At 46.1% G+C, this 25908-nt stretch overlaps 1 protein-coding gene across 4 annotated transcripts in view; it reads left to right on the top strand.

Moving 5' to 3' along the window:
* The window catches only part of LOC134206372 (proto-oncogene tyrosine-protein kinase ROS), a 94329-nt gene that overhangs the window by 19827 nt on the left and 48594 nt on the right, over positions 1 to 25908 (top strand). For all 4 annotated transcript variants that reach the window (XM_062682072.1, XM_062682073.1, XM_062682074.1 and 1 more), the window contains exon 2: positions 17065 to 17127. In XM_062682072.1, the coding sequence (XP_062538056.1) occupies positions 17065 to 17127 (63 nt within the window). The remainder of the gene's footprint in view (positions 1 to 17064; positions 17128 to 25908) is intronic.

Consider the following 25908-nt stretch of genomic DNA (forward strand, 5'->3'; position numbering starts at 1 on the left):
AACGCATGATAATACCGACGGAGAGCAATGTGATGGCAAATTTTTCTGTAAGAACTGCAAGGGATCTCATTCTTTTACCTCACGATCTTGTGCACGATACAAGGACGAAGAGAGCATCATTCGATTGAGAATCGATCGCAAAGTTTCAAGCGCTGAGGCACGGCGGATTCATTCAGAAGAGAACAGAAAGAATACTATGGCAAGCGAGATTCAAAAACGGTTAAATCAGTCCGAATTAGCAAAAGACAAAATTATTACTGAACTGCGTGCCGAAGTGAAATCCCTAAGATCAAAATTATCATTTATCACAAACGAATTTCGTAAACGGACCCGAGGTGACTCACTAAAGAATAGGCAACAGGATTCGCGAACAAAACCAGCGACATCTGCAACAAGTTCTGCTGAATACAGCCAGCTCCCACAACGGTAATCGAGAAATGATCAAACTCCGAAATCGCCTCCATCAACACGAAGCAGTATGAAAAGAAGCGAGAATATATCTTTAAATGATTGCGACAAACGGACGCGAAGCAAGAGCAGAAAACACGCAATGGAAGTATCCCCGACCGAAGCTAGGCACAATCACTTCAAACGACCAGCCTTGCCACCTGACACCAGCGAAAATAATATAGACATAGACGAGTAATCACAGTATCCACCCTCCAGTAATATTGACCCTGCAATGCAAACTGACAAGATAATGGACATTCAACGGAACCTCAAACACGCCATGCCAAAAGAAATCCAGTTAAGGAATATTGACCAACAACGACGAGGTGAAAAAGCTAATCAACAGGCTCAACTGCGACATGATGAATCCCTCGACACAATCGCCAATCCAAGGACTTCTCTACCAATTGCCGCTCTAACCGATTCAACTATTTATGATCAACTATGCAATCTACAAGTGCAACAAGGTACATCGTCAAACAGCATTTTCATCTATCCAGCCAACTCGCCGAACGCAAAGCTATCCACATCAACCAGGGATTTTCCGAGCTTACTCGAAGAGCCTCTGGCAGCAGTCAGCGTAGACAGCTTATTTTTAAGGGCAACACACAAATCATCAAGGCCATTGGGATTGCAATACGCCATATCCAAAAAGTCTCAAATTCAACAGTCATCGAGGAAAACAATTGTAGTTGGAACAACTGATTCGCCAAGCGCGAGGCCTTCCACGTCGACCCTGACCAGGGATGTTCCGAGTTCGCTCGATGAGCCTCTGGCGGCAGTCGACGTGGATTGCCCTCCAACAAGGGCAAGTATTTCACAACTGAACACATGTAGTTATCCAATGAACCCTACACCGGAATACTACTTTTCAGATACAGCTGTCTCTCGATCGGTCGTTACACCCCGCTGGCTCGAGGAGAGAGAGAGAGAAGTGATAACTCCTCACTTCATCTTACCAATGAAGAAGTAGGACCTCCAGGACCTCTGTCGAATCACTATTATCTCCTACTACTTCAACGAGTACACAATGCACTAATAATTTGGCGAATCGCCGCCGTATTGCATTTCATTGGAACATCAATGGCTTGTACCGAAATCTTCCAGATCTAGACCACCTAATAAACGGAAACAACGTACCAACAATTTTGGCTATACAAGAACACCACCTTCGACACAATGATACACGCAATCTATCACCTCTACTTCGTGGAAAGTACACATGGCGCACTGTGACTGGCAACAACACTTTCCAAGGAACCGCTCTCACGGTACGAATCGATGAACCACATTTAGACATCCAGCTAAACACACCAATTCTTGCACTTGCAACAAAACTTATGGGACAGTTTCGCTGTACAGTCGTTAGTCTCTATGTTCCTGTTCAGTCATCACCAAATCTAGAACATGACTTTGACCATCTAATCTCCCAACTAGAACCACCTCTATTGATACTGGGGGACTTTAACGCGCATCACGTGGCATGGGGTTCTCCTCAAATGTAGGGAATGTAGGTCAACAATAAAGAAGATTAAAAAAGACTCGTGGCAGCAATTTATTGATGGTATAAGCCCCCTTTCAAACACGCAAGAAGTTTGGCATAGACTGAATGCACTAAGAGGGAAAAGACGCCACACTGGTTTTAATTTAACTATTGGATGCCATCAAACCGACGATCCTAAACTGATTGCTGACGAGTTGGGAATATATTTCAGTTCTATTTCGGCGACATCGTTATACCCAGACTCGTTCCTAAGGAAAAAAGAACAAATTGAGCAGAATCCAACACTTTTCCCTATCAATACAAATCACCCCTGTGAACTGTCCAACAAACCCTTCTCGATGTCTGAACTCCTATGGGCATTAGATCACGCTACAGGATAATCCCACGGACCAGACCTAATAGCGTACCCAATGTTAAAACGACTTCCTATTCACGTGAAACATAACCTCGACAGCTATAACCATCTTTGGAGCAAAGGGCACTTTCCTGAAGAATGGAAACAAAGCACCGTTATCCCAATTCCAAAATTAGGAGCGAGATCAAAAGAAGCGTGCGATTTCCGTCCCATAAGTTTGACAAGCTGTAATGGGAACATTTTGGAACGAATAGTGAATCGTCGCCTGATGACATGCCTTGAAGAGCGACATCTCTTGAATCTTCATCAACACGCCTTTCATCAAGGTCGCGGAACATCAACGTACTTCATAGAGCTGGGAAATGTACTTGACCAAGCGCTGAAGGAAAATCTCCATGTAGATATAGCCACTCTTGACATTTCAAAAGCGTACAATCGTGTATGGCGTGAAGGCATTCTCCGTCAACTTAAGGAATGGGAATTTGCAGGTAATTTACCCGCCTTCATTAGATCATTTTTGTCCTCTCGCTGCTTCAGAGTAGCTATCGGAAACCAACTTTCACGCTCTTATGTAGAGGAAAATGGAGTCCCACAAGGATCGGTCTTGGCAGTATCGTTATTTTTGATCTCCATGGAGTCCATCTTCAAATGCCTCCCAAAAGAGGTGCGTATAATTCTATATGCAGATGATATAGTGCGGATCGTGATAGGAAAAAACGCGACGCGTGTCCGTATCAAAATGCAAGCAGCAATTAGAGCAGTTGCAAGATGGGATTCCAAATGGCCACAGAAAAATGTTGTATTTCTCACTTATGTAAGCATAGACACAACCCTTGGTCTCGAATCATTACCGTAGATGGCACTCAGATTCCCTACAAGAAAACAATCAAAATAGTTGGAGTATTTTAAGATAGACACCTCTCATTTAACCACCATTTTGAGCAAATACGAGCAGATCTACACAAAAGGAATAATCTCGGAAGAATAATTTAGTCGGTACCAGACAACCAGTAACCGTAACACTATCTTAAATATTGGCAATAGTCTAATTCTTTCAAAAATCTTCTACGCTGTAGAGATTACATGTCGTAACTACGATCTTTTTATAAAGACGCTGGCACCATTTTATAATAAAATGGTCCATGAAGCTTCAGGCGTTCTCCCCAATCAACATCACCAATCAAATCTGTTTGCGTCGAAGCCGGAGTTTTACCATTCAACTACTTGTTGACACTTGTAGTTGCTAAACGTGCAGTTTCATATATCGAAAGATCAAACCCAAACCCTCCTGTATGCCTTCTTTTTACTGTAGCAAAATATGTCTATCGTACTCTAACAGGAGGTCGATTTCCAAGAGCAGCACCTTTAAGCAGAGTGAGTGACCGGAGTTGGATTGAATCGGAACCTCGAACTGATTGGCGACTGAAGCAAAAAATATCAACTTCAGATTCTTCATTGAAAGCTCAAGCAGAATTTCATTCAAGCAAGTACAAATCCCACTACAAATTATATACAGATGGATCTAAAATCGGAAGCAAAGTTGGATTCGGTATATATGGTTCAGATATTATTATATCCTTTAGATTACCTAACCGTTGCTCAGTCTTCTCCGCAGAGGCAGCAGCCTTAAGGTGATTATACAATGAAGCCAGAAATCGGCCATTTTGTAAACCACGTGCTTTTCCAATATTTTTTTCAAGGGCACGAGATGAAAGAACCATAACGCGTACCGGGCTGAAATAACGGTAGATTGTTTGCTTAGTTATGCTGAATAATCATAATTTGAATTTTGGCACTGTACGAAAACTATTACGCCAGATTTGGGCTTTTGAAAATGTATGTAGATAAACGTGTGGTGAATTTGAAATTCACCACGGGCTTCATTCTATAATCACCTTAAAGCTAGCCGTAGAAACAATAATCCCTTGCAGTCGTCCTGTAGTAATTTTCACTGATTCAGCCAGCGCTCTGAAATCTTTGGAAAGTGGTAAATCCGGCCACACTTGTATTCAAGCTTTGGACAAGTACGGAAACCCAAACATAACATTTTGCTGGGTTCCTCGACATAAAGGAATTGCTGGCAACGAAGAAGCCGACAGACTTGCTGCTTCGGGGAGAACCAATCAGCGCCAAGAAACTAAAACCCCCGGCGGCGACGTTCGAAATCACATAGAAGCAACCATAAAAAGCTCCTGGAATAAGATATGGTTCAGTGAAACCCAACAATTCTTCAGGAAAGTAAAGGGCACCACAGAGAAATGGATCGATAGAGAAAAGCGTAGGGAACAAAAGACTCTATCAAGGCTTAGAGTTGGACATACCAAGCTAACACACGCCCACTACATCGGAAGTGATAGAAATCCTCCCGAGTGCGAAATATGTCAATGTCGGCTCACAGTTGAACACGTGCTTGTTTCTTGTCCAGTTTACGAACAGCTCAGAGATACTGCCGGACTGCCAAGTTCTATTCGAGATATTTTAAGCAACGAACCCAACGCTGAAGATAAATTATTAACATTTCTAAAAGAAAGCCAATTATTTGATAAAATATGATTGAATTGTAAAACTTTAAATTATTGAACCCCGCAACAAATTGTATCTTAGCAATCCACGAACTTTTCTTTTCATAAGAGGTGAATAAATTTGAATGAATTTAAAACCTCGTTAATAAAATAAATAAATAATCACTTGTTCTTCGTACTCTTTTTTTTCCTACGGTGGTTTCGTTTTTCGGCTGCTCTTGCTTCCTTGTACCGATCTCTATTCGATCGGGTACCCGACACCAACATCCGTCTTTTTTCAACGTTTCTCTCGTCTGTCACTCTCTGACACTCCACATCGAACCAACCCGTCCTGGGTCGCCTCTGTGCAGTGCCTACCACTTCTCGTGCTGTTGTGCTCACCGCTCCATGGATCGACTCCCATAGATCGTTGATGTTGTCGCTAACGTTGATTGCACTTATCCGTTCGTCGAGCTTCTGGCGGTACTCAACCGATACTCCTTCCGCCGACAATCGCTGGATATTGTAACGCATCGTTCGCTGTGATCTTTCGTTCGATACAGTTGACAACCGTGATCGAATTTTACTGACAACGAGGTAGTGATCAGAGTCAATGTTCGGACCTCTGAATGTCCGCACATCGATAACATCCGAGAAATGGCGCCCATCCACCAGAACATGGTCTATCTGGTTGCAAGTTTCACCATTTGGGTGTCTCCAGGTGTGCTTTCTGATGTTCTTTCGTGCAAAGTAGGTGCTACTGATGGCCATCCCTCTGGCAGCAGCAAAATTTACTAGCCGTAGGCCGTTGTCATTGGTAGCGGAGTGAAGGCTCTCCCTACCGGTTATGGGACGGAAAAAGTCCTCTCTACCGACCTGAGCGATAGCGTCTCCGATAACAATTTTCACGTCATGCTTTGAGCACTCTCCATAGGCTTTATCAAGACATTCATAAAACGTGTCCTTCAAGTCGTCGGATTTATCGTTTGTCGGTGCGTAAACGTTAATTAGGCTGTAATTGAAGAATTTGCCCCGTATCCTCAACACACAGATTCGTTCGCTAATGGGTTTCCTCCGCATCACTCGCTTGATCTGCTTGCCCATCACTACGAAACCAACTCCATGCTCTGCTTTTCCGCCACCGTTGTGATAGATGTTATATTTGAATGCAGTGTTGGTCGTGGGGTCCACGGCTCGGAATTCACGTTCTCCGGATCTGGGCCATCGGACTTCTTGAATAGCGGCCACGTTCACTCCAACCTTCTGCAGTTCGCGAGCCAGAAGGCTCACTCGTCCAAGTTCATTTAGGGTCCTGACATTCCAGGTACCGAGTTTCCAATCATAGTCCTTATTTCGCTGCCGGGTCGGTTGCCAAAAATAACGTTCTCTTTTTCTTCTATCTCCATTTTTCGTGGTATTTGAGAGGCTTCAGTTAGCTACCTTACCGTGGTCGCGTTACCTACATCGCGATGATGGGGCTGTCACCTTAGGTATAGCTGACGCGATACAGCATTTCGTTAATCAGCCGCTGGGTACCAGGCCGACGCTGTTTGAGCCGCACCTCCTGATGAACAGACGCTCGAGGCGTACCTTCTCACTCTGGCTGATGTCAGAAGGACAACAGTGCCCAGGCTGCACTACCAGCTAAGTACACAACCCTTAGCTGGCGGTCTTTTGTCATCGGACGACCCGTGGAAGCGTGAGATAGGGACTTGTGGGGACCAGAGCTCTGTTGAGCGCTCCTTCCTTGATGTCAACCCACCATTTTGCAGCCCTTTTTTGGTTTCGGTATTGGTACTATTATACCGGTTCGCCAGCTGGATGGGAAGACACCACTTCGCCATATCATGTTCAGTAGCTTCAACAATACAGTCTTTACAGACAGAGACAGTCGTCGTAGCATCGGGTATCCTATTGAGTCTGGTCCTGTAGATTTACTGCGTTCTTTATCGAGTAACCACAGAAGTTCGTTAAGGGTAAAGTCCGAGTCATAGTCTTTATCCGTCTCTGGTAGTAAATCAAAGCGAACTCGTTCGGCCTTTTCCTTTGCCATTTGAAATAATAGCTTGGATAGGATAGCTTGAGGTCGCCGATCTCTCACAGTAGTGTCTTGCAAGCTCTCCCGCATTATATGTATATCCATCGCCCATCGGGCCCGTTTAATGACTGCCTGCCACATTTCTGCCGTTGTGCTCTTTGGGGATATTTTTCCAACACCGTGATAGGAAAATGATCGCTGTTGTGGGCATCCGGAAGAATCCTCCAAATGAATCGGGACGCTAGCATCTCAGAACATATTAAAATATCTAAAGCTGATGTGGATCCAGTTGCTGGGTCAATACGTATATGTGATCCATCGTTCAATATAATCACTTGTTTAGTTATCATTTTCTCGGTGATGAATCGACCAAATGTATTTGTTGTCATACATCCCCACACAGAATGATGGGCGTTGGGCTTCACTTCACGGGCTTCCTTGAAGTCGCAACATATTCTCATTGTTGCCAAATTAACAAATTCTCGTCCAGTTCTCGTAGTTTACTAAGAAAAGCGGCCATTCTCCGGAGCTTTCATAAAATATGAGAAGAATATTTATGATTGGCCCTCTAAGAACTTATTCTGGCTTAGCAAAGAAGCACCGAGGACGCCACTGATATCTACCTGGATAGCTGGTAGGCTACACCTGTCCATGGCACACTGTATAGCTCCATAATCGTCGGTCTTGGTGATGTTTCCCCGAACGAATAGGTTCCCTAGGGTCGATTCCACCGCGTGAAGCCAGCGTGTTCGTGGCCTCCCACGGAGTCACCGACCTCTATCCGGGGCTTTGATATTTTATACAAATCACAATATTTTCTTCATGACTTCAACACGTACTAATTTCTGTTCTGAGAACTGAGCAGTTTTTATAGAGATGAAGAGATGAACTTTTTAATTCTGAGAATTGCAGAAGCTAAGACTTTTTCCCCTAATTCCTGTTTTTACTTGCACCAGATCTCGCTGAAGTACACGAAATCACATTCCATTCATAAATTATCGTATAATTAACTCGCCAAAAGAATGATCGACAAATATGCAAAGATATAAAAAAAAACTGTTAAAAAACGCGACCACACATTAATTATCTTGCACTTTTTCTACCCCGTCGCACGGGTTGTGTCATCCTCCGTGTGCGCGCATTTGCGACAATACTTTTCACGCGCTGCGATTTTGTCATGCCACCCCCCTTCTACCGCATGTATTCGATTTTTTTGTTTTGGTATTTCTTTTTTCTGCACCCACCCATTATTTATAGATGAACATTCGTTGACAATTTTCTGTAGGACACCGAGATAGTGGCTCTTGCTGCCGTTCGAGAAGAAAAGTAAACAAAAAGTGGGTCGGTTGCGATGCGACTGCGACTGTCAAACGTCATCTTCGACGTCCATCACATTATTGCCCACTAAGTTTTTTTGTTGTCACAAACCTAATGTCATTCCCCCCATTCGCGATCGTGGGGGGTTGTTTCGCCGCAGACGCAATCCGGTAAATGGTCCATTCATCAATCATCATCATTGGATTAACGGGCAAAAAAATCGGTTTCGCATGCGTCAAAAGAAGATCGACACTCCATGGTGCACTTCACAAATGTTGCGTCGTGCTCTCAAGAGCATGCAAATACAAATTTGGCCAGATTACAGATTGTGGTATCCTGTTTGGGTGCGCCGTTGACTGAGCACTCTGATTGGCCCATAACGAAAGCTTAAATTTGCACTTCCTGGCCGAGAGGACCAATCCAGAATTTTTCGTGAATCAGACCGTCTGCGACCCTTCGGTGCATCTTTTGCTCGCCGACTGTGATCAAATTGAGTGCTTGATAAATGGGACCCGTATTTTTTGGTCATCACATTGCGAGGAGAACGTTCGTTACAACGGTTTTGCGTAGGGAAAATGATTATCATAATAAGAGCATCCAGTAATGGTTTAATCAACAACTAAATTATTTCAAATTTTGGAAATCCAAATTACCCAATTCAAGAATGCGACGTACTAAGCGTAGATGACAAAACATAAAACATTACGAAGCACATGTGTCACGAATTTGAAACATCTTGCCACTAATCAGATGCTAACACCCAACAAAAGCCTACTGCACATGTACGGACGTATGACGATACGATGCCGGCCACAACTTTGGCGTCAAAATTCACCGAATTTTATGGAACGCAACCACATCTGATGGCAGCAAGCATATAATTTCCTAATCGTCGCCAATGTTGTCACTTTTGCCTGCGCGGTTCCTTTCTAAGCAGTTTACGAAGCCAAAAAGCGTAAATAAGATTACAGAAAGAAGAATCATTGAAATTTTTTATGATAAACACTTGGCCGATATGTTGTGCCCTATTTCTTGAGAGAAGCCGTGCGATGTGAGGAAAAAGAAACGATACAATCATTGAGTCGCATAAAAAATAATGAGATTACTGGATTTTTAATTCAAATATCATAGTGATTAAAGTTCAACAGAGTCGATACATTTCGCATTATATTCTTTAGCCTAGTGAGAAAACTTTTCCAAGCCCTTTGAAAGGAGATTTTACAATTTTGAATGAAAATTTCCGAGCATTCAGTATAGGTTTTCAAGTCTCGTTAAAAAGGTTTCCGTACTCACTGAAAACATTAATCCTGTTGGAACGGGAGGGGATTCAATAACTCTTAGGAAAAGGGCACGGCGCCAATCGAGAAAAGAACTCGAACGTTTCTATAGAAAGTTTTCGAGCCTCTTGAAAGAAAGCTTCCGAATCACTTGAGCCTTTCAAAAGGAGGCTTTCGAGCCTCTTGAAAAGAGGCTTCCGAGCCTCTTGAAAGGAGGCTTCCGAGCCTCTTGAAAGGAGGCTTCCGAGCCTCTTGAAAGGAGGCTTCCGAGCCTCTTGAAAGGAGGCTTCTGGGCCTCTTGAAAGGAGGCTTCCGGGCCTCTTGAAAGGAGGCTTCCGGGCCTCTTGAAAGGAGGCTTCCGGGCCTCTTGAAAGGAGGCTTCCGGGCCTCTTGAAAGGAGGCTTCCGGGCCTCTTGAAAGGAGGCTTCCGGGCCTCTTGAAAGGAGGCTTCCGGGCCTCTTGAAAGGAGGCTTCCTGGGCCTCTTGAAAGGAGGCTTCCGGGCCTCTTGAAAGGAGGCTTCCGGGCCTCTTGAAAGGAGGCTTCCGGGCCTCTTGAAAGGAGGCTTCCGGGCCTCTTGAAAGGAGGCTTCCGGGCCTCTTGAAAGGAGGCTTCCTGGCCTCTTGAAAGGAGGCTTCCGGGCCTCTTGAAAGGAGGCTTCCGGGCCTCTTGAAAGGAGGCTTCCGGGCCTCTTGAAAGGAGGCTTCCGGGCCTCTTGAAAGGAGGCTTCCTGGCCTCTTGAAAGGAGGCTTCCGGGCCTCTTGAAAGGAGGCTTCCGGGCCTCTTAAAAGGAGGCTTCCGGGCCTCTTGAAAGGAGGCTTGAAAGGAGGCTTCCGGGCCTGTTGAAAGGAGGCTTCCGGGCCTTTTGAAAAGAAGCTTCCGATCCTTTTGAAAGGATGTTTTCGATCCTTTTGAAAGGAGGCTTCCGGGCCTCTTGAAAGGAGGCTTCCGGGCCTCTTGAAAGGAAGCTTCGGGCCTCTTGAAAGGAGGCTTCCGGGCCTCTTGAAAGGAGGCTTCCTGGCCTCTTGAAAGGAGGCTTCTGAGCCTCTTGAAAGGAGGCTTCGGGCCTCTTGAAAGGAGGCTTCCGGGCCTCTTGAAAGGAGGCTTCGGGCCTCTTGAAAGGAGGCTTCCGGGCCTCTTGAAAGGAGGCTTCCGGGCCTCTTGAAAGGAGGCTTCCTGGCCTCTTGAAAGGAGGCTTCCTGGCCTCTTGAAAGGAAGCTTCCGGGCCTCTTGAAAGGAGGCTTCCAATGCTCTTGAAAGGAGGCTTCCAGGCCTCTTGGAAGGAGGCTTCCGGGCCTCTTGAAAGGAGGCTTCCTGGCCCCTTGAAAGGAGGTTTCCGGGCCTCTTGAAGGGAGGCTTCCAGACCTCTTGAAAGGACGCTTCCGGGCCTTTGAAAGGAGGCTTCCGGGTCTTTTAAAAGGAGGCTTCCGGGCCTCTTGAAAGGAGGCTTCCGGGCCTCTTGAAAGGAGGCTTCCGGGCCTCTTGAAAGGAGGCTTCCCGGCCTCTTGAAAGGAGGCTTCCGGGCCTCTTGAAAGGAGGCTTCCGGGCCTCTTGAAAGGAGGCTTCCTGGCCTCTTGAAAGGAGGCTTCTGGCCTCTTGAAAGGAGGCTTCCGGGCCTCTTGAAAGGAGGCTTCCGGGCCTCTTGAAAGGAGGCTTCAGGCCTCTTGAAAGGAGGCTTCCGGGCCTCTTGAAAGGAGGCTTCCGGGCCTCTTGAAAGGAGGCTTCCGGGCCTCTTGAAAGGAGGCTTCCGGGCCTCTTGAAAGGAGGCCTCCGAGCCTCTTGAAAGGAGGCCTCCGAGCCTCTTGAAAGGAGGCGTCCGAGCCTCTTGAAAGGAAGCTTCCGAGCCTCTTGAAAGGAGGCTTTCGAGCCTCTTGAAATAAGGCTTCCGAGCCTTTTGAAAGGAAGCTTACGGGCCTCTTGAAAGGAGACTTCCGGGCCTCTTGAAAGGAGGCTTCCGGGCCTCTTGAAAGGAGGCTTCCGGGCCTCTTGAAAGGAGGCTTCCGGGCCTCTTGAAAGGAGGCTTCCGGGCCTCTTGAAAGGAGGCTTCCGGGCCTCTTGAAAGGAGGCTTCCGGGCCTCTTGAAAGGAGGCTTCCGGGCCTCTTGAAAGGAGGCTTCCGGGCCTCTTGAAAGGAGGCTTCCGGGCCTCTTGAAAGGAGGCTTCCTGGCCTCTTCAAAGGAGGCTTCCGGGCCTCTTGAAAGGTGGCTTCCGGGCCTCTTGAAAGGAGGCTTCCGGGCCTCTTGAAAGGAGGCTTCCGGGCCTCTTGAAAGGAGGCTTCCGGGCCTCTTGAAAGGAGGCTTCCTGGCCTCTTGAAAGGAGGCTTCCGGGCCTCTTGAAAGGAGGCTTCCGGGCCTCTTGAAAGGAGGCTTCCGGGCCTCTTGAAAGGAGGCTTCCGGGCCTCTTGAAAGGAGGCTTCCGGGCCTCTTGAAAGGAGGCTTCCGGGCCTCTTGAAAGGAGGCTTCCGGGCCTCTTGAAAGGAGGCTTCCGGGCTCTCGGGCCTCTTGAAAGGAGGCTTCCGGGCCTCTTGAAAGGAGGCCTCCGAGCCTCTTGAAAGGAGGCCTCCGAGCCTCTTGAAAGGAGGCCTCCGAGCCTCTTGAAAGGAGGCGTCCGAGCCTCTTGAAAGGAGGCTTCCGAGCCTCTTGAAAGGAGTCTTTCGAGCCTCTTGAAATTAGGCTTCCGAGCCTTTTGAAAGGAAGCTTACAGGCCTCTTGAAAGGAGGCGTCCGAGCCTCTTGAAAGGAGGCGTCCGAGCCTCATGAAAGGAGGCTTCCTGACCCCTTGAAAGGGGGCTTCCGGGCCTCATGAAAAGAGGTTTACGGGCCGCTTGAAAGGAGGCTTCAGACCTCTTGAAAGGAGGCTTCCGGGCCTCTTGAAAGGAGGCTTCCGGGCCTCTTGAAAGGAGGCTTCCGGGCCTCTTGAAAGGAGGCTTCCGGGCCTCTTGAAAGGAGGCTTCCGGGCCTCTTGAAAGGAGGCTTCCGGGCCTCTTGAAAGGAGGCTTCCAGGCCTCTTAAAAGGAGGCTTCCAGGCCTCTTGAAAGGAGGCTTCCAGGCCTCTTAAAAGGAGGCTTCCGGGGCTCTTAAAAGAAGACTTCCGGGCTTCTTGAAAAGAGGCTTCTGGACCTCTTGAAAGGAGGCATGCAGGCCTCTTGGAAGGAGGTCTTCGGGCCTCTTGAAAGAAGGCTTCCGGGCCTCTTGAAAGGAGGCATCCGGGCTTCTTGAAAGCTGGCATCCGGGCCTCTTGAAAGGAGGCTTTCGGGCCTCTAGAAGGGAGGCGTCCGGGCCTCTTGAAAGGTGGCTTCCGGGCCTCTTGAAAGGAGGCTTCCGGGCCTCTTGAAAGGAGGCTTCCGGGCCTCTTGAAAGGAGGCTTCCGGGCCTCTTGAAAGGAGGCTTCCGGGCCTCTTGAAAGGAGGCTTCCGGGCCTCTTGAAAGGAGGCTTCCGGGCCTCTTGAAAGGAGGCTTCCGGGCCTCTTGAAAGGAGGCTTGAAAGGAGGCTTCCGGGCCTCTTGAAAGGAGGCTTCCGGGCCTCTTGAAAGGAGGCTTCCGGGCCTCTTGAAAGGAGGCTTCCGGGCCTCTTGAAAGGAGGCTTCCGGGCCTCTTGAAAGAGGCTTTCGGGCCTCTTGAAAAGAGGCTTCGGGCCTCTTGAAAGGAGGCTTCCCGGCCTCTTGAAAGGAGGCTTCCGGGCCTCTTGAAAGGAGGCTTCCGGGCCTCTTGAAAGGAGGCTTCGGGCCTCTTGAAAGGAGGCTTCCGGGCCTCTTGAAAGGAGGCTTCTGGCCTCTTGAAAGGAGGCTTCGGGCCTCTTGAAAGGAGGCTTCCGGGCCTCTTGAAAGGAGGCTTCTGGGCCTCTTGAAAGGAGGCTTCTGGCCTCTTGAAAGGAGGCTTCCTGGCCTCTTGAAAGGAGGCTTCCGGGCCTCTTGAAAGGAGGCTTGAGCCTCTTGAAAGGAGGCTTCCGAGCCTCTTGAAAGGAGGCTTCCGAGCCTCTTGAAAGGAGGCTTCCGAGCCTCTTGAAAGGAGGCTTCCGGACCTCTTGAAAGGAAGCTTCCGGGCCTCTTGAAAAAAGGCTTTCTGGCCTCTTGAAAGGAGGCTTCCAGGCCTCTTGAAAGGAGGCTTCCGAGCCTCTTGAAAGGAGACTTTCGGGCCTCTTGAAAGGAGACTTCCGGGCCTCTTGAAAGGAGGCTTCCGGGTCTCTTGAAAGGAGGCTTCCGGGCCTCTTGAAAGGAGACTTTCGGGCCTCTTGAAAGGAGACTTTCGGGCCTCTTGAAAGGAGGCTTCCGAGCCTCTTGAAAGGAGGCTCCCGAGCCTCTTGAAAGGAGGCTTCCGGGCCTCTTGAAAGGAGGCTTCCGGGCCTCTTGAAAGGATGCTTCCGGGCCTCTTGAAAGGAGGCTTCCGGGCCTCTTGAAAGGAGGCTTCCGGGCCTCTTGAAAGGAGGCTTCCGGGCCTCTTGAAAGGATGCGTCGGGCCTCTTGAAAGGAGGCTTCCGGGCCTCTTGAAAGGAGGCTTCCGGGCCTCTTGAAAGGAGGCTTTCGAGCCTCTTGAAAGGAACCTTCCTGGCCTCTTGAAAAGATGCTTCCAGGCCTCTTGAAAGGAGGCTTCCGGGCCTCTTGAAAGGAGGCTTCCGGGCCTCTTGAAAGGAGGCTTCCGGGCCTCTTGAAAGGAGGCTTCCGGGCCTCTTGAAAGGAGGCTTCCGGGCCTCTTGAAAGGAGGCTTCCGGGCCTCTTGAAAGGAGGCTTCCTGGCCTCTTGAAAGGGGGCTTCGGGCCTCTTGAAAGGAGGCTTCCGGGCCTCTTGAAAGGAGGCTTCCGGGCCTTTTGAAAGGAGGCTTCCGGGCCTCTTGAAAGGAGGCTTCCGGGCCTCTTGAAAGGAGGCTTAATTTATGGGGCCCTCCTTAGCCGTGCGGTAAGACGCGCGGCTATAAAGCAATACCATGCTGAGGGTGGCTGGGTTCGATTCCCGGTGCCGGTCTAGACAATTTTCGGATTGGAAATTGTTTCGACTTCCCTGGGCATAAAAGTATCATCGTGTTAGCCTCATGATATACGAATGCAAAAATGGTAACTTGGCTTAGAAACCTCGCAGTTAATAACTGTGGAAGTGCTTAATGAACACTAAGCTGCGAGGCGGCTCTGTCCCAGTGTGGGGATGTTATGCCAATAAGAAGAAGAAGGGCCTCTTGAAAGGAGGCTTCCGGGCCTCTTGAAAGGAGGCTTCCGGGCCTCTTGAAAGGAGGCTTCCGGGCCTCTTGAAAGGAGGCTTCCGGGCCTCTTGAAAGGAGGCTTCCGGGCCTCTTGAAAGGAGGCTTCCGAGCCTCTTGAAAGGAGGCTTCCGAGCCTCTTGAAAGGAGGCATCCGAGCCTCCGAAATCCAGACACAGTTTCGAACGACAAATGCTGAAAAGTTCGAGACAGATTGCTCATTTTATTGCAACCGGGAACAATCAGTTCCTCGGTTTTGTTCCTATATCGTTACATCGGAAACCACTTTGCACTTGTTCCGATGGAATCGTCTATCCAAAGACCACATTTTCCCACCGAGTTCAGGTGACCCTTCGCTTGACCGACAATCTCATTAATTCAAATTAAATCGTTATGCAAAACCAATGGAAGGAGGGTGGAATGAAATTATGCGGATCAGAAAAAAAAACTTTAGTTTACGGAAGCAAACCTCACCGCAAATTGTGAAACAGATCCTGCCTGGGAGAGTGAATGAATGAATGGACGGAAGAAAAAAATGAAAACAAACTCCAAATGAATGGGAAGGCAAAAAATGGTTTGTAAGCCTTCCTGACCACTGACACTGCTGCGAAGCTACATACTTATTACTAACGGTCATCATCCACAGAAAAGGGGGAAACAAGTGCATCAGTAATGAAAATAAATCGACAAATTAAAATATGGTAACTAAAGGAAGAACAAGAAAAGTGGCACATAAATATAAACACTGTAAAAAAACGATGTCCGTGGCGATAAAAAAGAACAAGGTTCCCAGACAGACACACAAAGCATTGGTGGCAGGATCTGTTTCGTCCGAACTGCCTGTCAACAAAGCAATAATAAGTCATGGAAGAATGAGGAAAGAAGAGGGAACGAACAAGTGCAATGATGACGACGGATGGCCAAGGGAAACACCGGGGACCCTTTTTGACTTTTTGTGAGTTGTTTTTTGATTAGCTGTACTGTCCGACTGAGTAACGTCTAACGACTTTGTGGCAATAATTTATGGGTCAAATTCTAGTTAACTGATTATTTCAGGGACAAATAGACAGCTTTATAGTGTTTCGGACTAAAATTATCATCCGAGGATTGGTCGGGCGCCCAATTGGGCGCCATACCATCATTATTTAGAATATGATCCACTAAATATTAAAAAATCAATGATTCGCCTGCTTGAAGTAACATTTGATAGTATAATCTCAAATACAGATGATATTTAAAAGTTCAACACAAAAACATTGAAAAAACGGGTTCAAATCGGACTTCTCTGGCTTTCCCCGGGAAACAACTTTCGCTCTGTTCCATATCTGATGTTATGCTGTGGCTGACACAATCGCAAACAAAATACGAGCGCGAACGGCTGCGTTAGCAGTACCATCCACCGTCCGAGTTGCATTATAAATTCTAATTGACCCTAAACTAAATCTTCCGGTCCCCGGTCGTCATCGGGCACAGTCGCTGCCATCAGACTGGATGGTTGCTCCTGCTGCTGCTGCAGCAGCCCTTGTTTCAGAACCGTGATGGCAATTCGTTCCGCTTTAAAACTAGTTCCAAATGCCGATGGGCTCGGTGCCATAAAAATTATGGCGAACTGGCAGTTGCCAACGGACGTGCACGCTAGAATACATCCGCAATCCGTTTGCACTCGGTAAAAAGGTAAATATTAATTACCGCTGCTGGTCAGCCAGATTTGCGCTTGGCTGGAGATGCTTCCGAAGAAAGCACCAGTCAGTAGTGCACCAATTGCTGCAAGGAGAGAGAGGGTTCCGTGTAAATTGGCCCTTCATCAGATGCGCAAGAGTAAATTAGCTGAAGTGTCCGTCCGGCTGCGGCCGGCAGTGCAACGGCTGCTTTCCGCACGCTTGGTTCGGTTTGTTTTGGTCGAGGGGTCCAACGACGGTCCTCGTCGCTACAGACGCTTACTTTGATTGTAACAACTTGTACAGCCCGTCGTCGATCATTTTGTCTTCGCAGCATGACTGTTATTCCAGATTATAAGACCACCATTATTGGTCGAAGGCATCGCAGTAGGCGCCGTAAATGATAATCGCTGAAGAGAAGACTGTCGAAGGCGAATCGGCGACAAGGGGGATGTAGAAAGTGTACAACAACAACAGGCAGTTGTCGGTGGCACGCGAGCTCATGGTTACTTGCACTTGCACTTGTTTTGTTACTTCTTACATTGACTGGCGGCAGAAGATGCGCAGTCGCGCGTGCCTCTTTCTCTCCCCGGAGCGTCATTCTCGAACCAAGGAATTGTAAAATACAAGCCTTCTTGGTCATAAAACAAAAAATTAAACACGACGAAGGTCCAATCAAAGCGGAATAGTCGAAGTGGAAGCTCGTCTGTTACTCAATGCCAATATCGAGCTTGAAATTGATTTTAATATCCTTGTCTTCCTCTTTTCTCGCATCTTTCCAGAACCGAACCACCTTCAACGAGCATATCGACGTCAGCTGTGGCAGTGATTGTTACATTACGCAGGTAATTTTGCGGCTTCTCCCAACAGGAAACTCATCACCGGCCAACAAATACCATCAGGGAGAGAAAAAAAAACTCAGCCCAACACCTGACTCCATCTAGTTTTTGGCGATTGTCATCTCACCGTCATCACATGTTGGGAGTTTGTGCCATGCCGCCGATGGCGATGGTGTTTGTTCTGCTTCGACATGGCGCGGAACCGGGCGCGGGCGATGACTTACAAAACCACTCGACCGTACGTCCGGACAGGAAGGGTTCCCTTTGCTCGTTCTGCGCGCTCGGCGTTGTTGTTGGCCTCACATGGCTGCTCTGATGTTGGGTTCCGCTGGGCTTACGCGGCAATATGCGTGCCGCGCCGGATGACAGTCTCAAATACGAGCGATCGGAGTAGGCACAGATATTTTGAATGGGAGATTGTTTTCGGTTTTAATTGAAGGTTTTTGTTCAAATAAAATGGGTAATGTTGGAATTCATAATGCATTCGGAATTTCATTCATATAATTGTTGTCGTTTTAGTAGTGTTTGTGTAACAATTGATTGCACTCTATATCTTATTTTTGAAACCCAACACAGCAAATAGTTTTGAAAATTCCACGACGTGTAAAATTGCAGCTATTCAAATCAAGCGAATTAACATTCGATTTTCAATAATATTTAATTGAATTTTACAAGCAAATACCCTTTCAATTTGAAAGCAGAGTAAGATCGATTGAATGTTACGTTTATTTGAATGCTCCAAATATGTGCATGAAAATACATTCAAAATCACAACATATTTTTTTCTGTGAACGATAAGTAAACCTATGATTACAAAAAATAAGTAAATTTTAAATAAATTGGGGTAATCTATCTTCTATCTATATATATAAAAACCAATCTATGTATGTTAGGGTGGCTCAAATTAGTATGGGAAAAACTTTGTTCAATTTTTTTAATGGGCCGCCCTCTTATTCGGTTCTATTTGATGCCCTGATGCTCTGGACAAAATTTCAGCCAAATCGGTCAACGTTTGGGCGGTGCTAAACTCGTTGGAAGCTTATATGGAAAAATGTATGCAGAAACATCCAAAAACAGTAAATTGCAGCTGGACTACACAACTTACGATGAAGAACTATGATACTCATTCAGATCTTGGAGAATTTAATGCAGAATGTTATGCAGAAAACCGCAAGAAGATTCGAGTTTGCCCGGCTAAGTTATTAGCATTTCTCTGCAGTGGGGTTTGAGCAAATTTCTTTTCTTTTACCTTTGAAAAGAAATAAATTCACACCTACAACACTCCAGTGAAATGCCAATATCTTTGCGTAATAAGCTCTAATCTTCTCGCGGTTTTCAGCATAACATTCTGTATTTTATTTTACAAGAACTGAATGAGTATCATGGTTCTTGATCGTAAATTGTGCCGTCCAACTGCAAATCACTGTTTTTGGATGTTTCTGCATACATTTTTCCATATAATCTTCCAACGAGTTTAGCACTGCCCAAACGTTGACCGATTTGGCTGAAATTTTGTCCAGAGCATCATGGCATCAAATAGAACCGAATAAGAGAGCGGCCCATCAAAAAATTTGAAAAAATGTTTTTTGAGCCACCCTAATGTATGTATGTTCGCTAACTATTTCTGAACCACTTGGCCGATTTCAACCAAATTTGGTACACGCATTCTATATCCTTAGGGGAAGTTAACAAAGGGGTGGAATGGTCATTTAGAAAAGAGGGAGGGGTGGTGGGAGGGGTTTTATACAGATAACGAACAATTCTGTGTAACTTTCAACTCCCAGGACCATGAGGTGAACCGGTCAAGGGCCGAAAACCTCATTAATAAAGATAATAAAAAAAAAAAAAAACTCCCAGGACCGATTTCAATCAAATTTTGTTCACATACTCACTGCGAGGAGGCGATCATATGAGAGGGGATTTGGGAAAGGGGGAGGGGTCTGGAGGGAGGGGTTTTGTTCAGAAAACGGGCAATTCAAAGTAAATTATGAACCCCTGTACCGATTTCAACCAAATTTGGTACACACATTCTATATCATAAGGAAAAGATAACAAAGGGGGTGGGATGGTCATTGGGAAAAAGGGGAGGATATAGGGGGAGGTGTTGTCTTTGGAAAACGAGCAACTCAGTGTAACTCCCAACCCCCAGGACCGATTTCAATCAAATTTTGTACACATGGTCACTATGATGAGCCAATTGTATGGGAGAATAATTTGGACAAAGGGGGAGGGGTATTGTTCAGAGAACGGGCAATTTAGTTTAACTTCTGAACCCCTGTACCGATTTCAACCAATTTTGTTACACACATTCTCTATCTCAAGGAGAAGATAACAAAGGGGGAGAAATGGTCATTGAGAAAAAAAGGAAGGGTAAGGGGGAATGGGTTGTCTTTAGAAAACAAGCAATTCAGTGTAACTCCTAACTCCCAGGACCAATTCCAACCAGATTAAATGATTAAATCATTCAACTCTATGTTTAATGATTTATTCATTTTTGACAATGATGACTGATAATGATTAACGATTAAATTCATTTTTGACAATGATTAACGATTGTGAATAATGACCAAAAAAACCGTTGGAGTATGATTAACGATTACCGATCGTGATCAAATGTTGACACACTATGTGTATGATTATTGATTAACGATCGATATGATTAATGATTAATGATTATGAATGATCAAATTGAATGATTTGCATAGTGATCATAATCGAGTAACCTTTATTCTAAATTTTAAAAGGTATAAAAATTATATGATTATGATTAAAGATTAATGAATAAAAGCAAGGTATGCAATGATCCAATGTTCCAGCATAACTTCTGTACCCCTTGCCCGATTTCAACCAAATTTGGAACAAACATTCTTTTTCTTAAGAAGGCGAAGATGATAGGGATGATATTTAGAAAACGGGAAGGTTGTGGAGGGACTGGCATTGTTCAGCTCTCAATCACCTTAGTGTAACTTCTGATCTCCCCTTAGCCGATTTCAGTCAAATTTGGAACACACATTCTTCATATTAAGGAGACTGATTCGTCGAATATCCAACAAGCTTCTGTGCTATTGATTCCATTGCAGATATATTTGCCTTCGGAATCCACACATATGCTTCGGATCCGAAAATCTGTAAATGTATAGCTTCTCTCCCTACCACATTTCACATGGTGTAGGTCCATCGATGGAAGCCTATTTTGAAGATAGTTGGCAGTACCCACGGCTTCTGCCCAGAGCTTCAATCAATGGTAGCTTAGCATCAAGCATCATACATCTGGCCATTTCCTTCAGCGTCCGATTCTTCCTTTCAGCAATTCCGTCCAAAAATGAATTGAATTAGGTTATCTTTATTTAAGTCCAAAAATCGTTTTCATCTCCCTCACAAATTCTTTCAAACGTATTTCTGCTTCCGGCTTCTCGCGGAGAAAATAAATAATGCCATAACGAGAATAATCATCTATTACCGTAAGAAAATAGCAACACTCAACAGCCTCCAGGTGTAACTGTGTTTATAGGTCCGCATACGTCCACGTGTAATAAATCCAAAGTTTGTCCGCTCGTTGTCATTGATTGTTTCGGAAATGGAAAACGAGCTGATTTTGCTTCCTAACAGCATTTACAGACAGCACGCAATCTGCAATACGTAATCTGCATTTCCGTGACTAATTTATTCTAACATTTTTTGAACTGCGTCATTGTTACGATGTCCCAATTTTCCATTTACCATATTCAACTCGTATAATCCACGTACTGAAGTAGCAGAGGCCGCTACTTGCTTTCCCTTCATGATCTTTCAACCGCTAGCGTCGAAGGCAACATTCACTCCCTTCGCAACAAGCTTTCGAACCGATATCAGGCTTGCTTCTAGATCTGGGACAAACAGTATTTCAGAAAGAGTGATGTTGTTCTCGTTACCTGTCGAGTCATAGCACAAAAAGCCACAGGTTCCTCTACCTTTCGCCTTCGTTGGAAGTAGCTTCTATCTCCACACATATGCGAGGTGGCGCCTGAATCACCAATCAATTTTTCTGAAGACTTTCCGGAATCGAACATCATGAAATCGTAACCAGCGTTCTCACGCACAGTTTTGCTCTTGAAAAATTCTTCCGTCCTTTGCGATCATCTTTCGTTGTGTCTATTTCACGACTATTCATCATTTTGCGGCATTTCCGCTGCTTTTGGCAATAATAGCAAATTAAACTTCTCTTACTCGTGCCTGCCTTGAGATTTCGTCGCTGAAACTTTTTTGCTTCGTGACTTCATCGATTAGTTTCATTTTGATCAGTTCCAAGGTAAATTCCTCATTTGCACGTCCTTCGAGAGCTGTCGTTAATGTGTTGAATGACTTCGGAAGTATGTTTAATACTAACGCAACTTGTAGTTTCTTGTCGAGTTCAAGTCCAGCTAGAGATAGTCGTTCGAATGCTTCTTCCATTTCAGTGACATGTCGCTCCATATTGTCGTCTTCGGAGTACCGTTTCTATATGACATTTCTCAGGTACGAGACTTTCAAAGTAAGGGTAAGTTTCGCGAAATGAGTCTTCAGCTTCCCCCAGGCTGCTTTGGCCGTGGTCGTTTACTTAATGAGTCCGTGTTGGATACTCTTCAGCAGCAACCCGATCGTCGCACTCGCCCGTTGCCAGGGATTGAATCCTAAAGAGAAAGAGCAAGTCTCTCACTTATCATCTCTGTATACATATAGGGACACGGCAGGTATTTCCGTCCATCGTCGTAGGGGCTAAAACCAACGAAAGCAACGTACATTCGCTAGAACTCCACTATAGCAGAACGTTTCTCCTGAGCCTACGATTTGGTACGTATGAGTTTTACAAAAAAGCGTCTCTTTTATTGGTTTTCGAGACTATGACGAACAGACGAAAATACCTGCCGTGTTCCTACCATAATGTACACTGGGGGAAGTGGAAAAAGGGGGTAAGTGTAAAAATCGACTAGAAAAATTGGAATTGTACATACTTTACAGTTTTTACCACATCATAACATTATGCAAGAATATACTTTGATGCTCAGACTAATACTATGTGGAAATTTGTTTAATACATACACGAGCACGGTTAACGCTTGAACTGTAATTTTAGGTTTCGCGAAAAGTTGATTTTTGCATTCATAAAATCAATTCTTATATGCACCAATTGTCCTTTTTTCAAGTGAATTTATATCACAGGTGACCATTATAATGCAATCAAACCAAACTCATTCAATTGGTAGTGGTTTGTACCAAGAAAGCAAATAATTCAAAGATTTTACACTTACCCCATATATAAAACACTGCGGGGGAAGTGGATAATGTTCCAATTACGCAATTTTTTTCTTCCTTCCAGGGTTTATTTCGATAGCTGTGAATCTTAATATGTCCCTTCTTTGTTATCATTGTGATGCCAGTGGTGATAGTACTAATATAAATGAGAAAATGCCTGATTAATCCACCTATCGGTATTGATGCTTTTCACATGTTTTACATATGAAAAAAATGTATAAGAAAGTTAAAAATAGCACTGATAGGTAAATATATTCTATAATTCACATTAATTTTTATTCATAACAAGTTTCGCCGTTGAATGCATTTTTTTTGCGAACAAATTGGTTAAGGACAAGTGCTTAAGAATAGCTGATAATTTTGTACGTGCTTTGCGCACACACATACATACAAATACGCACATACAGACATCATCTCAATTCGTTAAACTAAGTTGATTAGTTTATAACCCTGTAAGTCCCATTTTTCCTTTAAAAAGTTCATCTTTGGGGCGAGCATATAGATTTCACGTACACTTAGTGTTCGAGAAGGCAAAACCAGCCCTCCTCTAGTTATTACGAGAATTCCTTGAGGATCTATTCCGTTAAGGTAATGAAATGGTGAGTTGACATCCGGGAAGGGGCGCCTAACATAGCTCTGGTCCTCACAAGTTCCAATACTCACGCTTCCACGGGTCTTCCGATGACAATTGACCGCCAGCTAAGGGTTGCGTACTTAGCTAGTAGTGCAGCCTGGGCACTGTTGTCCTTCTGACATCAGCTAGAGTGAGAGGGTGCGTACTGTGGGGTCTGCCTAGGATGTGGTGGGGTTCGACAGTGGGCTCTGTTGAACTTCTATAAAAAGCTGCATGTGTCCCCAAGCAGGCCCTATCAAAGCGACCGTGTGCCGCTCAAAGCGCACTAGCCTAGTCCTGGTGTTGGGTGGGACTTTAAACAAATTTGACCCGACTGATCGAGCGTCTGTCCACCAAGGAGGTGCGGCTCCAACAGCGTCTGTTCTGGCATCCAGCGGCTGAGTATGAAATGCTATTCCCCGGAAGCTATACCTAAGATGGCAGCCCCATCCCGGTGGATGGGCCAACAACCTACTGTTCCCGAAACATCAATTTGTTCGAGAATCCGATAATGAAAGAATACGGACTGATTTTATGGCGACGACTCTTAGCGCGAAACAACGGACACGAATAGGAACATGGAACGTTTTAACCCTAGCCCAGCAGGGTAAATTGGCACAACTTGCCAATGAGGCACGCCGCATGAAGCTTGAGATCCTGGGACTGAGTGAAGTCCGTTGGCCAAACATTGGAGAACACAGAACGCCGTAGGGACAAGTTCTGCTATACTCTGGTTTACGAGGTGAACACGCTCCCCGGCATCGCGGAGTTGGCTTCCTACTAAGCGCTCAGGCACACTCTGCGCTTATGAAGTGGGAACCTATAAGTGAAAGGATAATCGTTGCCAGATTTAGAACACGGGTCCGAAACCTTACTATAATCCAATGTTATGCGCCAACCGATGCTGCCGATCTGCAAGACAAAGAGAACTTCTACAGTCAACTCAATGCCGTCGTAGATAGAATTCCGAAGGGTGATATCAAGATCTGTTTGGGCGACTTCAATGCGAAGATCGGATCCGACAACTCGAACCATGAGCGCATTATGGGACGCCATGGTCTCGGAGAAATGAGCGAAAACGGAGAGCTGTTCGCAGAATTTTGTGGTAATAACGACATGGTGATCGGGGATCGCTCTTCCCTCATCGACCGGTTCACAAGGTCACGTGGGTCTCCCGTGACGGCTTTACAGAAAATCAAATCGACCACATCTGCATCAGCCGAAAATGGAAACGGAGCCTTCTTGATGTACGGAATAAACGTAGTGCCGATATCGCGTCTGATCATCACCTCCTCATCGGCGAAATACGCCTGCGCATTGCGCGGATTCGTCGGCAGGAGGAAAGAGTTGGACGACGATTCAACACACGCCGACTGGAAGATGCCACGGTGAAACGGTCCTTCGTTGAAGAACTGGAGACGCGTGCTGCAGATATTCCGGAAGGTGGCAACGTGGAAGACCAATGGACCGCCATCAAGAATGCCTTCATCGCCACCAGCGAGAACAATCTGGGTGAACTACGCACACAGAGAAAACAATGGATCACCGATGAGACCTGGAGGAAGATAGAGGAGCGAAGAGAAGCCAAAGCCGCGATAGAGCGATCGAAAACCAGAGGAGCCAAAGTCTTAGCCCGTCAACGATACACGGCTCTTGAGAAGGAAGTAAAACGCTCATGTCGACGGGACAAGCGAGCGTGGGTTGACTCTTTGGCCGACGAAGGAGAGAGAGAGACGCAACATCCGGGGACATTCGCCTCCTCTAAGAATCTCACGACGCTTAAGCGGGGCGAAGATGAATGCAATGATGCCTGTGAAAGACGCGAATGATCAGTTATTGACCGACCCAACTGACCAGCTGAAACGCTGGTTCGAGCACTTCGAACAACTTTTTCAAGTGCCAACCAGGCCATCACCACCTCGGCATGATCTGCCTAGGATCCGACGTATAACACGTGTCAATACCGAAGCTCCATCACTGCTAGAGATTCAAACAGCCATCCAAAGCATGAAATCGAATAAAGCCCCAGGGGTCGACCGCATATCAGCCGAGATGCTCAAAGCTGACCCCATGACATCTGCTCAACTACTGCATCGTTTATTTCGTAATATCTGGGACACCGCAACTTTCCCGGTCGACTGGATGCAAGGTATCTTAGTGAAGGTGCCCAAAAAGGGTGACCTGACTGTATGCGATAACTGGCGAGGCATTATGTTGCTGTGTACCGTTCTCAAAGTTCTGTGCAAAATTATCCTAGCCCGGATTCAGGAGAAGATCGATGCGACTCTCCGGCGGCAGCAAGCCGGATTCCGTGCCGGAAGATCCTGTGTGGACCATATTGTCACGCTCCGCATCATTTTGGAGCAGGTCAACGAATTCCAAGAGTCCCTTTACTTGGTATTCATTGACTACGAAAAAGCTTTCGACCGTCTCAATCACGAGAATATGTGGGGCGCCCTGAGACGCAAGGGGTTCCTGAGAAAATCATCGGCCTCATCGAAGCACAGTACGAGGCCTTTTCGTGTAGAGTGCTGCACAATGGGGTCCTGTCCGACCCTATCCGGGTCGTAGCTGGTGTGAGGCAAGGATGTATTCTATCACCGTTACTGTTCCTCATCGTAATCGATGAGATTCTGGTAGATGCGATTGACCGTGAACCAAACCGCGGGCTGTTATGGCAGCCTATAACCATGGAGCACCTAAACGACTTCGAATTGGCGGATGACGTTGCACTACTCGCGCAACGGCGCTCTGATATGCAGAGTAAGCTCAACGACCTTGCCGATCGCTCCTCCTCGGCAGGTTTAGTCATCAACGTCAACAAAACCAAATCGTTGGATGTAAACACGGTGACTCCTTCCAATTTCACAGTAGCCGGGCAACCAGTAGAGAATGTTGAAAGC

The sequence above is a fragment of the Armigeres subalbatus genome, chromosome 1 (genome assembly GCF_024139115.2).
Source record: "Armigeres subalbatus isolate Guangzhou_Male chromosome 1, GZ_Asu_2, whole genome shotgun sequence".
Classification (NCBI taxonomy): domain Eukaryota; kingdom Metazoa; phylum Arthropoda; class Insecta; order Diptera; family Culicidae; genus Armigeres; species Armigeres subalbatus.